The 14,021-nt window shown below is 45.3% G+C and overlaps 2 protein-coding genes across 13 annotated transcripts in view; one reads left to right on the top strand and one right to left on the bottom strand.

Moving 5' to 3' along the window:
* The window catches only part of LDLRAD2 (low density lipoprotein receptor class A domain containing 2), an 814,009-nt gene that overhangs the window by 344,585 nt on the left and 455,403 nt on the right, over positions 1-14,021 (top strand). The gene's annotated exons all lie outside the window — the stretch shown is intronic.
* Positions 1-14,021, bottom strand: part of HSPG2 (heparan sulfate proteoglycan 2) — a 399,834-nt gene that overhangs the window by 254,206 nt on the left and 131,607 nt on the right. For all 11 annotated transcript variants that reach the window (XM_085894498.1, XM_085894501.1, XM_085894505.1 and 8 more), the window contains 4 exons: positions 4,429-4,689; positions 4,120-4,239; positions 3,806-3,937; positions 67-211 (listed from right to left, as the gene is read on the bottom strand). In XM_085894498.1, coding sequence (XP_085750624.1) covers positions 67-211; positions 3,806-3,937; positions 4,120-4,239; positions 4,429-4,689 — 658 coding nt within the window. The remainder of the gene's footprint in view (positions 1-66; positions 212-3,805; positions 3,938-4,119; positions 4,240-4,428; positions 4,690-14,021) is intronic.

Here is a 14,021-nt window from a genome sequence, read left to right as displayed (position 1 = left end):
ATTTATTGAACATTTTATAGAAAAGCACAGTTAAGCACCGGAAGGGCTAGAGGCGTTTCAACCCACCTATTAGAAGCAGGTACATGGCCCCAGTTCAGCCTCCATGTGATCAGAGGGATTGGGATGCCTGAGGCCTGACATGAAAAGCTCACACTACCACCTCGCTCTACTTCCACGGTGTCCCTTGGAGGTACTATCACCGTTGGAGGAACTGCAAATGCGGGGTGGATGGGATCAGACAATAAACAAGAACTTGTGTGTGCTGCCATGGTGACCATTTGTGCAATCAATTATAAGTGCACGTTCATGAGTTGGTGAAGCCAAGTTGCAAATTTCCCATTATTTGCTGGTAACAAAATTGAACGTTATTAGGATGGTATCTGATGATGGCGCCAAAAACAAAACCTAACAAACCTCAACTTTTGGTTAACATCTCAGCAACTAATTTAAATAACAGCTCATATATGATTTATTAGTAAACCTTTTGAAAGACAGTGCTGCCTATTATATTAGAGAAGAAATCACGGTGGTTATTTGGTGGTTAATGATGTCATTGGGATGGTGACTGTTGTATGCTGCGCCACAAACAATACTGCATCACAGCCAATTAACACCTTCATCCTGAGCTTCATACACAACTGTTCTTTATGAAATGTTGGAGAACCCAGCTTTGCTTTCGTGGCCACCTGTAAACGATTTGGTGAAGGGTAAGAAGCCTTTGTAAGCCTCATCTCGCCTGGCCATGCTTGATGTCGGCTGTGGGTTTTATCTCACCGACGCTGCCTTGCCTCTGACAGCTGTGTTTCAACCTCAGATGCAACAAGGGGATTAACAACCAGGAGGAGGAGAGAGAAGAGGGAAGGTAAGAGTGACCTGCATACAAATAGGAAGAAGTGAGTGGGGGTTATGTGGATAGAAAATGTCACGGGTCGGGATGGAGGATGATCCAAGGTGGTGGTGAACTGCCAACTTAAGTCCTGGAGGGAAGAGTGAGATTGAGCACACTCAACAGTAACTGGAGGAGGTCCCACAAGCAGGACAAACAAGGAACAAATTGATGGAGGTGAGCAGTGAGCCTAGATTTGGAAAGTTTTACCTGGTACAATTTGCTAAAAGAACACGTGCGACTTTGGGGGAACCACCATTTCTGTTCAAAAGGTTATTGGAAGAAGATACTCGAAGGCAGCCGAGAGCAGCATTCTTTGCTCATTATACATCTACATGTAAGATTGTCCTTTGCCATTTTTTTCAATAATCTGCCGTTGGTAGTTTCGCACATGCTATGAAGATCAGTGCAGGAAATTGAAATTTGGTTTGGATACCAGCACGCAATGACCTACTCTTTATTAATGTCCAATAGAGATTGCGAGCAAATGGGAAAGACAGCATTACATCTCCTCCAAATCATCACATACTCATCGTGCACTAAGCAAGTCGATAAAAACAAGTGTAACTAGAAAGGCACTCGGTAGAGCGCATACCTGCACCAGACTGAACAGTTTAGGTTTTGTATCCCACTGATAGGCCACATCTGGATCCAGACCTGAACCAAAATCAAATCGGCTTGTTCTTGTCACCTGCACAACTCATCCACCAAGTTTTGTCATGACCCGTCCACAACTTTTTGAGATATCCTGCGATCTATCATTTTTGGCCCTATCTCTCAAGGGTGAAGAATCACTTGAAAAAAAAAAAAATCTAATTCATCCTCGTCACAAATCTATCCACAAAATTTCATCAGAATCTATACACAACGTTTTGAGATATCCTGCTCACAGACAGACAGAGGTGAAAAGGTGGCAGGGATAATTAAATAATTACAACTTCATACATCACACCTCACAACTATGACTTGAAATTAAATACAGTGTAATGTAATTACTGAAAAATAAAAATCACACTCAGATCAAGGATGTGATTACCCTGTGGTGAACTCAATCAAACTCCAACATGAAGGTCAAAAAAAGAACCAGTAAACATGGGATACATCAGCACTAGTAATTTTATTAATCACTTCGGGGCCATATGCAATGGCATGACAACCTGTAAAGCAATCCCTTTGAGACTGAATAATGATGAGAGTGGCTTTGGAGTTATTATTCGGCAGATTTTTACATCCTCGTGGAGGATCTCTAAGTCTGACTCACGTTGTTGTTCTTATGGACTTTTTTGTTTCACAGCCTACAGTTTTCATCGAAACTTCCTGAAACTTGGCATATATATGTAAAAATACCCTGCGCAGACAGTAACGATCTCCGATTTTGAAAATTCCTCCGAGAAAAAAAGTTATGACGTCAAAATATCTCCGCTAATGGAAATCGCCTAAAAAATTATCTCCGGAACTAGGCAAGCTTTTTGAATTCTGTTTGCGGGAATCGAACAGGGCATTAGCAGAAATTGATTAACGCACATGATACATCACTATGACATCATATCAATTTTTATGATGTCATTCCTATTTTTCGACATTTTTTGTTTCACAACCCAGAGTTTTCATCGGATCTTCGTGAAACTTGCCATGTATATGCAGAAAGCCCACGTGCAGGCAGTAACTGTCTCCGATTTTGGAAATTCTTCCTAGAAAAAAAGTTGACGTCATAATATCGCCGCTAATGGAAATCGCCTGTACCATTATCTCCGAAACTAGGCAAGCTGTTTGAATTTTGTTTGCGGGAATCAAGCCGGGCATTAGCACAGATAATTTATCGCAAACCTGATACATCACAATGACGTCATATTCGTTTTTATGACGTCATCATTAAGAGGACGAGGATCTTAGCTCATTTGAGCTTGTTTTTTTGTATATTGTTTTGGAAGGATTGGACAAATAATGGATGTGGAGAAGAATGAGGGGTAGCGGAGGACACATGGGGTGGAGATGATGGATAAAGAAGCAAACTCTCAGGAAGGAAAAACTGGAGATGTGGAAAGAGGTGGGCTTGGGGGAGGTGAATAAAAGGGGGTAGAAAAGATCATGGTTTTGGATGGGAGACGATCTGAGATGGTGGTCAACAGCTGTCTTGTCGACCTGGAGGGAAGAATGAGGTTGGAGAGGATGTGGAAGTAGATTCCAGGGGTGGCAAAAAAAAGAGGAGCAAATGAGTGGAGGTGAGCAGTGATCCTGGATTAAGGTAGTTTCACCAGAAGATGGTTGATAGTGGACCGTGTAAGCACTCCTTGAAAGCTGAATGGAAGAATTTCCCAATAGATTCAGGGAATTTGGGGGAAATGTTTGGGAGTATACAACCACATTGCATGGCTGTGAAGACAGGATTGAAACATGGTAATGGCTCAATCACACAATGCCAATGCTCGTACTGGAGAGGCCATCAAATAATACATTTCCCAATACAATGAGAATTGATAATCATGAGTCTTCTTCTTCTTCTTTCGGATTGCTCCCGTTAGGGGTCGCCACAGCGGATCATCCTTATGATCCGCATAGTGATTTGGCACATGTTTTACGCCGGATGCCCTTCCTGACGCAACCCTGGTCGCCTCTTACGACACAGGGATATGGTACACCTATTTTAACCGGGGTATCCACCGGCCCAGTACACTGGTACTCACTTCGCCGACCTCGGAAGGATGACAGGCTGAGTCAACCCCCTGGTGTATTAATTCAGTGGCCGACGGGGCTTGAACTCAGGACCTTTAGGATCCCAAGCCGCTGCCCTAACCACTGCGCCAACACCAGCTAATTGATAATCATGAGTATGAGACTATAAATAACATATAACGAGGAAGAAAAAAAATAAATTAAAAAAATTAATAGATCCAGCTGACAATTATGTAGAGTACTCACCACATCCATCCTCATCAGAACCATCTTGACAGTCACGCTCGTCATCACAGTGGTAGCTTGCTGGCACGCAGTCGTAGCTTGACAGGCAGGTGAACTGGTCTGGGCTGCATATATCACCAGGACCCTTTGTGGCTAGAAATGGTTTTGTTTTTCAGAACACAAAGCGAGGACATTACTCATATCGGGTACAATACATTGGACATGTAATTAAAAAAAAAAAAAACATTTCAAACTGCTTTTCTTTGCATCAACTGCATCCTTCTTGATCCACAACAAGGTATAAAGTGTCGAGATCACAATGCAAGGACACTCACGGCAAGAATTTTCATCCGAGTTATCACCGCAGTCGTTGTCTCCATCACAGTACCAGAGTTTCAATGTACATCGTCCATTAACGCACCGGAACTCGTTTGGCTCGCAGGGGGACTGGGTGGCTAGAGAAATGAGCACAGGAGAGGAGCAAGAAGAACCATAGGAGGTAAGATGGTGATGAAGAAGGGCAGCAAATGAAAAACCGAGCATTGGTATTGTTGTTGGGTTTTCCGGAGAGGTTCAATCTCCTACAACTCAACAACACCAAAATGCAAAGATGTTTTCCTTCAAGCCAAGAGTGACAAACTTACGACAATCCAGTTCATCACTGCCATCAACACAATCCAGCTCTCCGTCACAGAGGTAACCACGTGGTATACACTGCCCACTCGAGCAAACCGCCTCTTCATCGCGGCATGACCTTGCTGGTGGAAAAGCAACACCTGGTGTTGGGTGGTATACAGGTGTATGAGGGATGGAAAGCAAAACTGGTGGAGTAGGTGGGTGAACCAGCCAATGCCTGGTGGACTGTGTCGTTCTGGGAGTAGTCGTACGCAAGAAAACGACTTCATCTGCAGAGTTCAGGGAGGAAATAGAAGATATAAACAAGATGCAGGAGAGGCAACTAACTTTAATTATTTGTGGTGCAAAATGTTTTTTTTCGTTCCATTTAATTGTGGGCAGTTAACCACTATTTTATTTTCTACATCTCCATAGTGAGTGACCTCAAACTTTAGTACAAAAGTCCATTCAAAGAAGGAGGTAATACTAAACAATTAGTGCTCTCGGAATGTGTGGTGGATGTGAGGTGGTTGTGATGACCACATCTACCAAGTTATCTTTGTGCTATTGCAGCTTGAGGATTTGTTCATCTCTAAATATAGAAAAGTCCAGACACATTCAACTGAATCCTGTTCAAGCATCTTATTTGCATCTCTGCAGCCTTGCATGTCCAAATGAATGTGGGAGAGAAAGTCATGCTGGGGGTGGGGGGGGGGGGGAAGGGTCATCACAAATTACAATCTCATCAATGAACCTTAGGCTAATAACCCAAAATTCAAGGAGTGTGTCACTGTAAACATATTTGGAGATAAAGTGGAGAAAGAAACAGAGAGTGTGTGTGTGTGTGTGTGTGTGTGTGTGTGTGTGTGTGTGTGTGTGTGTGTGTGTGTGTGTGTGTGTGTGTGTGTGTGCGTGCGTGCGTGCAAGTCCATGGCCAACATTTACAAAGTAAAGCTGGCAAATTTTTCACTAAAGTATTTCAATATTGATAAAACTATGATTAAACACTTTCAAATGAAGAAGTTCCTTTTGATTGCACTGGTAGCTTCACAGATTATCAGAGAGGTTACCCTGCTGTGGAGGTGGTTTCCCAAGAGTTAACTGATCCCCACACTACAACACCCTCACTTTCTGGCAGCAACTGTATGGAAAGTTTAAGCACCCTTTTTATCACGGAAATGATCTTCAGATCACCAGGTTGGATTGTTTCGAAGTTGCGGTGTGTTCTCTGATACACTCGCAATCCACCAATATATTATTGTGGTTCTGTGAAACCACATGCCTCCGAGGTAACGGCACACAACATACAGAGATCCCAAGATAGTTATTTCAATTGTATGTGTATTAGTTAGCCCTTTCTTTATGTCTAGTGGGGAAATGGGAAAGATGTGTTGCATTGGACTCTTTCAGTTAGGTCCTCAATCTTCAATCTTTGCACTTCTTCTTCCACTCCTTTGTCTCTCTCACACAAAACATGCAAGCACGCACACACGCAAACCAATAACGATGGAAGGAACCAAGTAAAGCACACCGCAAGCTCCTGACTTGCATCTGCACATCATTTTTCATTCACAACTGCGTGCCAATTCTCAACTGCCATCTCACTTTGGACCTCTATTCTGCTCACCATACTGTGCCACACTCAACACAACCACTTCACACGATTACCAGAAATACCCACAACAACTTACATTTACAGTTTTCATTATAAACACAACCATGAGGGACAAACCATTCCTCCCTGCCAGGATGATTTCATTACAAGGACTTTCCACCTCTTCACCACAACACCACATTACAATCTCTTCACTACAAATGCCACAATGTACTCCTACTTCTCTTCAACTACAGCAACTGCCACTTATTCATTGAACATTCGTCACAGCCTCAAGGGACGCTGAGAAGACAAAGGTCGGGATATTACGGAGCATAACTCAAAGCGAGAATGTGTGCTGGAGCTTGTTTGAGGATATCCAGGTTGCGCAGGAATTTCCATAAAATCTCACATTTGAATGGAAGCCAGTGCACGTTCAGGGCCAAAGAATGCTTCCGAAAACCATGGCCTCATGTTAAAGTCAGAGCTCTGATGCATGACCAGGTCGGCGAGTGACTGAGCCCTTTTCGTGCTTGGGGCCTGGCGGGGCGTAGCTGCGACCGCTACGGACCAATGGGGAAACTTGAATTAACCAAAATAGCCTTATTTGATCCGACTTTTGGCTCCTCCCCTCGCCCAGGGCTCATAAAAAGAGCAAACACAGCTCATTTGAGTAAGAACTCGCCAGGACTCCTCAGAACTCGCTAGGAGAGAAGAACTCGTCAGAATCGCCAGAAGGGAGAACTCACCAGATGCCACAGCTCACCAGACAAGAGGCTCTGGCAGACATTGGACCGCACGGGGGAAACAGGCGGCGCAAGGCGGACAAGCGTCGGCGTGATCAAGCATGGGATTACGTGATACTGCTACGAGCTGGGGGGCTCTTCTCATTCTACCAACACTCAGTTAGACTGCATCCTGCAGCAACACTTACATGTACAGATTCTCACACTATTACAATAGAGTTTTTTCTCTTATGCATCTTTTCTCTACCATCTATCTTTCATCTACTGTGGACGCAAAACAGCAATCAACACGATCGAGCCCAACCAAGAACATTCTTTTTCGAGTGAACCCAAGAACGAACTCAAGAGTGAACCATACTGACCTGCACCTCACATTCGTGCTCTTACATCACGCTGTACCCCACGTTGCATTACACTCGCATCTCTCACTCACACACCCTAGACACCCTCAGTATTTCTCCCTCCTCTCCTTTCCTTAACATTTTGGGTTGCGCAGGTCCGCCGACCAGGACAGGTATTGAGAGGTCGGTAATGCTCAACTCCTATCTCTCTGGACCATCTTTAATTTTCCGCAGGTTTGTGTGAATGTGATGGCACCTGTCGTAGCTTAAGTTAAGGTTGTTTCAGAATATTCGGGATAACTCTGCACAGTCTTCTTCTTGTTTTGTTCATATTGCATGCCTTTTACCACACCCCACAGATTCCTTGCTTGAGAGTTCCGGTTCTGGGTTTGGAGCGTCGACATGTCTCCTTCGGGGCTCTCTGCTGACGATCTCAAAGTTAAGTTTCCGGTCGTTATCTGTCCAGTTTTAACTGTTTATTTTCTCACCTACATGTTACTGTGTGTTCCTAGTTCGGTTTTGTTTTAAAAATCGTGGTATTTTGTGAGATTTTGTCGGCCTTGTCTTACCGGGTGCTTGAGGCCTACCCTTGAGGCTTGAGGCCAACCAGTTCCCATCGGTGTACGATCGTGTTTATTTGTTTTTTCTCCCCATTACCTTCAATTTCTATCTTCCCCACTTTCCTAACATCCCCCATCCCTCCCGACTAATCAATGTATTTCTTATCTTAAATTAAAAAAAAACGCAACCTTTCTCCTTGCACACTCACGAGTCTCGATTCTTCTTCTTCTTCTTCTTCTTCTTCTTCATCTCCTCTTCTTCTTCCTCGATTTTTTCTACAACACTTCCATGACCTAATCTGTTGAAAACTCTCTCAAACATTAATAATAATAATAATAATAATAATAATAATAATAATAATAATAATAATAAAAACGATCTCTTAGAATGCTTCATCTTCCTCTTTCACACGTGTGGTACTCTTTACTGTATCATAATGCACAACTCTTCCACTATTTAAACAGACTGCTCTCAATTCAACCTTTCCTTCATACCTTGCCAAAAAATCCAACTGTTACAGCATTTCTTCTCTCCATTCTCTGAATTCGCCTTTATTGCATCCATCAAGAAACGTGTTTAATCGCATCTCTGACCGAAAACTTTTAAAAACCCCAGTTTGCTATGAATGTTTGCTTTCTATCAACCATTCTTTTTTCCAACTTCAGTGCCAACTCACCCCTCTCACCCCTCACTCTATCCATCCCAGCATCCATCCCACTCTTCTCCCTCCAAGCCTCCCTCTTGCCTCTCTCAAAAACTCCCCCCCTCACCTTTCTCCCACCATTCACCACCTCACTCTTCCTTCTCAAAGTTGCCCCCCTCCCATCCACAAAGCTGCCTCCTTCCACTGGCCTCTCACCTCCATTTCTTCACTCCACCTCTTCAAATCCTCAACAGCCTTCTTCCCCCTCTCTTGTCCCCCCTCTCCCCCAACACCGCAGAGCCTTTTCTCCTCCTCATTCGGCCCCCTCCCGAAGCTATTCTGCAATCCACCACACTCTTTCAACAACCCACCATACCTCCCCCTCGTCCCTTGTCCTACCCTCCCCTCCCCACCCCCCACCCCCTGCACCCAAAGACTCCTCCCCTACCTCTTCATGAAGAATGCGGACCTCAAATATCCGGGGCCTTCGCTCAAACCTTTCACATCTTTCCATACAGGTTGCCACTGACAAACCAGACATAATCTGCCTAACAGAAACTTTCCTCCCCCAAGATGTGTCTGACTCCCAAGTATCTCTCCCTGGTTACTCCCTCCTCCGGTATAACAGACCTGAGCCTCGTCCTGGTGGAGGAGTTGCTCTCTTCATCAAAGACTCTATTCCTCACTCTCCAGGCACTGCCCTCACTCCCCCACACCCCCCCCCAGGAATACTTCTGGCTACGGCTTCCCCTCCACTCCCACCTCATGTTTATATGTGTACTGTACTGTCCACCTAACAGTGATGATTCCATCTACACCTCACTATCTGAAAACATGGACCATCTTCTATCTTCTCATCCAAACTCTCTCTTCCTCATATGTGGTGACTTCAATTGTCATCATGCCAGTTGGCTGGGTGTGGGTACCTCTCTCACCTGTCATGGCACCTCAGCAAAAGCTTTCTGTGACTCATTGGGACTGACTCAATCAGTCAACTTCCCGACCCAGATCTCATCCAATGGTACTCCATCTCTTCTGGATCAGTTTTTGACAAATTTCCCTGAAAATATCTGCTGCTCTTCCTCTGCTCCAATCGGTTCTTCTGACCACATCCTTGTCAAAGTGGACATCTCTCTGGCTATTATCAGAGAACCACCTCACCGCCGTCGTGTCTGGCATTTCACTCAAACCGACTGGCAGGGTCTCCAAGCAGCCATCAAACTGACAGACTGGTCTCCTATCACTACTTTCTCCAACATCAACTCATCCTGGGAATTCTTTCAAAGAAACTTGCTCTCCCTCATGCACAGATTTATCCACACTTGTCTTCAGTTGTCCTTCCCTTCCTCCCGCCCTTGGTTTACTGAAGCTTGTGGTGAGGCAGTTGTCCTGAAATAACTTGCCTTTGCCTCATGGAAAGCAAACCCAACTGAGGGCAATCTCAGTTCCTTCCATAAAGCTTGGAACAAGTGTGTATCTACCCTCAGGAGAGCCAGAAAACAACATCTTTCTCATCTCAAGTTTGAACTCTCAAACCTCTCTCCCTCCTCAAAATCCTGGTGCCGTCTAATCGAATCTGTTTCTGGTGTATATTCCCCCTCCACCTCCTCCCTTACCTCAAATGGCCGCACTGCTGATACCGCACATGAAAAAGCTGAATGCCTAAACTCGGTGATTGCAGCTAAATCTTGTGTACAAAACCCATCACTTTCTCTACCCAGCTTACCCAGTCACACCCAACTGTCCCTGGACTCTGTCCTTTTCTCCTGACAAGGTGGAGAGCTTGCTGTCAAACCTCGACTCAGATTCTACAACCGGTCCAGACGGAATCAGCCAATGTGTCCTCAAAGCCTGCTCTTCTGCTCTTGCTCACCCTCTCCCTGTTCTATTCACCCTCTCATTTGCTCAAGGCCATCTGCCATCTGCTTGGAAATCTGCTAACATCACTGCCCTGCATAAAAAAGGTGCAAAAACAGATCCCTGCAACTACAGACCAATCAGCCTTCTCCCAATCATCAGCAAGGTTATGGAATCCATCATCGCTTCAGACATTAAATCCTTCCTCTTCTCCAATGGCCTGATTTCCGATCATCAATTTGGTTTCAGACCAGGTCACTCTACCCTGGATATGCTGCTTCTGCTCTCCCAACAATGGATGGAAGCCCTCAATGCCAGACAGGAAATCCGAGCCGTATCCCTGGACATATCACGTGCTTTTGACACAGTCTGGCACCCTGCCCTGCTCACCAAACTCTCTTCCTATGGTATCCAAGGCCATCTCCACTCATGGCTCGCAGACTTCCTCTCCTGTCGCAGTCACCGTGTGGCCCTAAATGGAGTTCTTTCATCCCCCCCTTCCTGTCCAGGCTGGAGTTCCTCAAGGCAGTGTTCTGGGCCCTGTTCTTTTTCTGGTTTTCATCAATGATCTCTCCGACTCTCTGGAAAATCCTCTATATCTCTTTGCTGATGAATCCACTCTCTGCCGTACCATCGGCCATCCCTCAGAATGGCAAGCAGCAACTTCTTCGCTCACTGCAGATCTGGATATATTCACAAACTGGTCCAACACGTGGATTATGTCTTTCAATCCGGACAAAACTCACACTCTCACTTTGTCTCTTCGAAAGGACAATTTAGAACCCCCCCCCCCACCCACTTTCTCAACAATCCTCTTGAAAAAGTCTTCTTTCAAGCTTCTGGGTCTCACTATCTGCCATGACCTTTCCTGGGAAAGCCACATTTCAAACATCGCCTCCAAAGCCAGTCGTCAACTCGGAATCCTCCGTCGTGCAAGCTCCTTCCTCGGCCCACCTGAGCTCCTGACCACTTACAAAGCTTTTGTCCGCAGCCTGATGGAGTACTGCTCTCCCCTCTGGGCTGGTGCTCCTGCCTCCCACCTTTCTCGGCTTCACGCTGTAGAAACCAAGGCATTTCGGATCATTGGCATCTCCCGCAATGAGGCTGAGTCTTTGGGCCTCTCACTCAATCACCGCAGGTTGGTCGCTGGTCTTTCTGTCTTCTATCGTCTCCTCTCCAGCCTCGACCCCCCCCCCCCCTGTTCTCTCTGCGATATGGCCCCACCACATTTCCACAGAGCGCTCAAGGTCCGCCAACAACCCCCTTCTGATAAAACTACCAAAATCACGAATCACTGCTCACCTTCACTCTTTCATTCCTCTTTTTCCCCACCTTTGGAATAAACTCCCTCACTCTATTCATTCCCATTCTTCCCTCCAGGCCTTCAAAACAGCTGTTCACCACCACCTCTTATCACCCCCCATCCAAATCCTCGATCTTTTCTACCCCCGATAATCCACCCAAGCCCACCTCCTCCAAATTCCCTGCTTTCCTTCCTGAAAGTCCTTGTAATGTCCATCTTCTATTCCCCATGTTCCCCGTCCCATCCCTCTCCCTTCCACAGATCTCCTAATGTCTCTGTTCCCCACTATTTTGTCCTTCCCACTCCCTCCCCTCTTGTCTCATGCCACCCTTGATGTGCGTTGTGTGTTCGCTCTCACACGAGCCTCGACAATGTATACAAAAAAAGATGAAAAAAAAGAACGTTCTTTTTAGAGTGAACCCAAGAACGAACTCAAGAGTGAACCATACTGACCTGCACCTCACATTTGTCCTCTTACATCACGCTGTACCCCACATTGCATTACACTCGCATGTCTCACCCACACCCCCAAGACACCCTCAGTATTTCTCCCTCCTCCCCTTTCCTTAACGTTTTGGGTTGTGCAGGTCTGCCGACCGCGACAGGTATTGAGAGGTCGCTCATCCTCAACTCCTTCTATCTCTCAGGACTATTTCTAATTTTCCACAGGTTTGTGTGAATGCGATGGGACCTGTCGTAGCTTAAGAATATTCGGGATAACTCTGCACAGTGTTCTTCTTGTTTTGTTCATATTGCATGCCTTTTGCCACACCCCACAACTTCCTTGCTTTCCCTGATGTGCATTTGCAATAAATCTCATACTGTGCCACATAATTAGCCTTGCTCCTGTTTAAATAATTGTGCCTGTTCGAAATGTAACTAACGCGTTTTTGTCTTTTCCTCCATTGGTCTAGCATGGCCAACACCTGAGCTTAGCCAGGACGTTATTCCCCAAAATCTGCTTAAATAGCAGGTGCGTACTTGGCAGCTCCACTCAGTTGCACCGTATCAGGTGCAACTGAGCGGAGCTGAGCACGATTACCCCATAAGGCAATCACGTGTTCCTCGGTAAACGGTTGTCAGATGGAGGACCCTGGGTCACGTGGTCAAGTTATTGATTGGCATTCACGGTCGATTAGCGACCCGCCGCGACACAAAGTTATTCATTTGCGACAGCCTGCGATTCCCAGTGAGTCCAGAGAGGAACCAGGGACAGCCCCTCCCTCGTGGTTCCCCCGTGACTCAGGCGCCGTGACAATATAATCGGAGTCTAGGTTTTGTCCGCAACGCTTTATTCTGAAGAGTTTCTGCTGTCGTACCATGATACAAATGGTGCCCTTGGAAAGGTAATAATACTCTGATGTCTGCGCTGACCTTTTTTAAAACATTCACAGCTTTCGGCAGGCGAAGAATTTTTGAGGAAGGAGGAGAAAAAGCAAGAGCAACAAAGAACATATGTCGCAGTCATCCCCGATTCATGATGATGATGTGTTAGGCAAGAAGGCAAAGTGCGATAATTAATATCAATGGGGCAACCTGTATGAAGGGAATTTAAGGGCTGGCTGAACAAAGCTTCTCAAGTGTTCAACAAAGTAGATGAAAGGAAAAAAACCTTGAAAGTTCGAGACATGCAGACAAGCTGAGATACAATAGGTACATCGATTTCTGTGAATGAGAACAAAGTGTATTAATAAGAGATTTAAAAAAATACATGGAAAACAGAGGAAAGAGAAATTGAAGACAAGTGTGTGCAACATGTGGTTAGCAAGAGGAGAAATGCTACATTAAAAGGTAGAGAGGAAAGCTGTACAGCAGAGGAGTAAAACAGAGAAATAGCAATATTCTTCTTTCATATGGTGGCTTGGCTGCCGGGTAGCTATCATTTTGTTGGGGCACGACTATGCTATTGATGCTGTGCCCCCTATACCAGTACATTGGTACTCATTTTTCCAACCTCAAAAGAATGACAGGCTGAGTCATCCCCACCTGGTGTTAATTCAGCAGCCAACAGGGCTCAAACTCAGGACCCTAAGATCCTAAGCCAGCCACCCGAACCACAAAGACAACAACAGGCTTAGAAATAGCAATAAAGAGGGAGAAATGACATCAGATGTCAGTCTCCTGGTTATGCAAAAACACGATCAAAGGTGCGTGTACCTGCCCATTCAAAACAAGCTCGTCATCCAAAGGCCGATCAGAGAAGGGGTTTCAGCAACATTTACAACCCCTTTAGACTTTAGAGGGAACAATCATGGTGGGCCTTTTGTAACTTCTCCAAATCCTGATGCAGGGATAAAACATGTTTGAAGTGCGGATGCCAGAGGACAGCTTCGAACGCTTTCCAAACGTGGGCCCTTTGGGTTCCCTGGATTATCCTCCGTTATGCAAGTCACGGTCGGCAGATTGTAGACATTTCACAACAAAAAATATCAAGTTCATACAGCTTTTGAACCACAGCATTTCACATAATCATGCATGTTTTCTTGGAAAGATTAATTATAAAAATGCAGCAAAACAGATGAAAGATGCGAGTCACAGCAGAGGCACATTGCGCGTGAGCATGGTACCGGACATCAT

This window comes from Eptatretus burgeri, chromosome 9, assembly GCF_056783735.1.
Source record: "Eptatretus burgeri isolate ZD-2024b chromosome 9, Ebu_testis_v1, whole genome shotgun sequence".
Lineage (NCBI taxonomy): Eukaryota > Metazoa > Chordata > Myxini > Myxiniformes > Myxinidae > Eptatretus > Eptatretus burgeri.
Note: the sequence above shows the minus strand (reverse complement) of the source record. Positions and strands in the feature narration are given on the sequence as shown.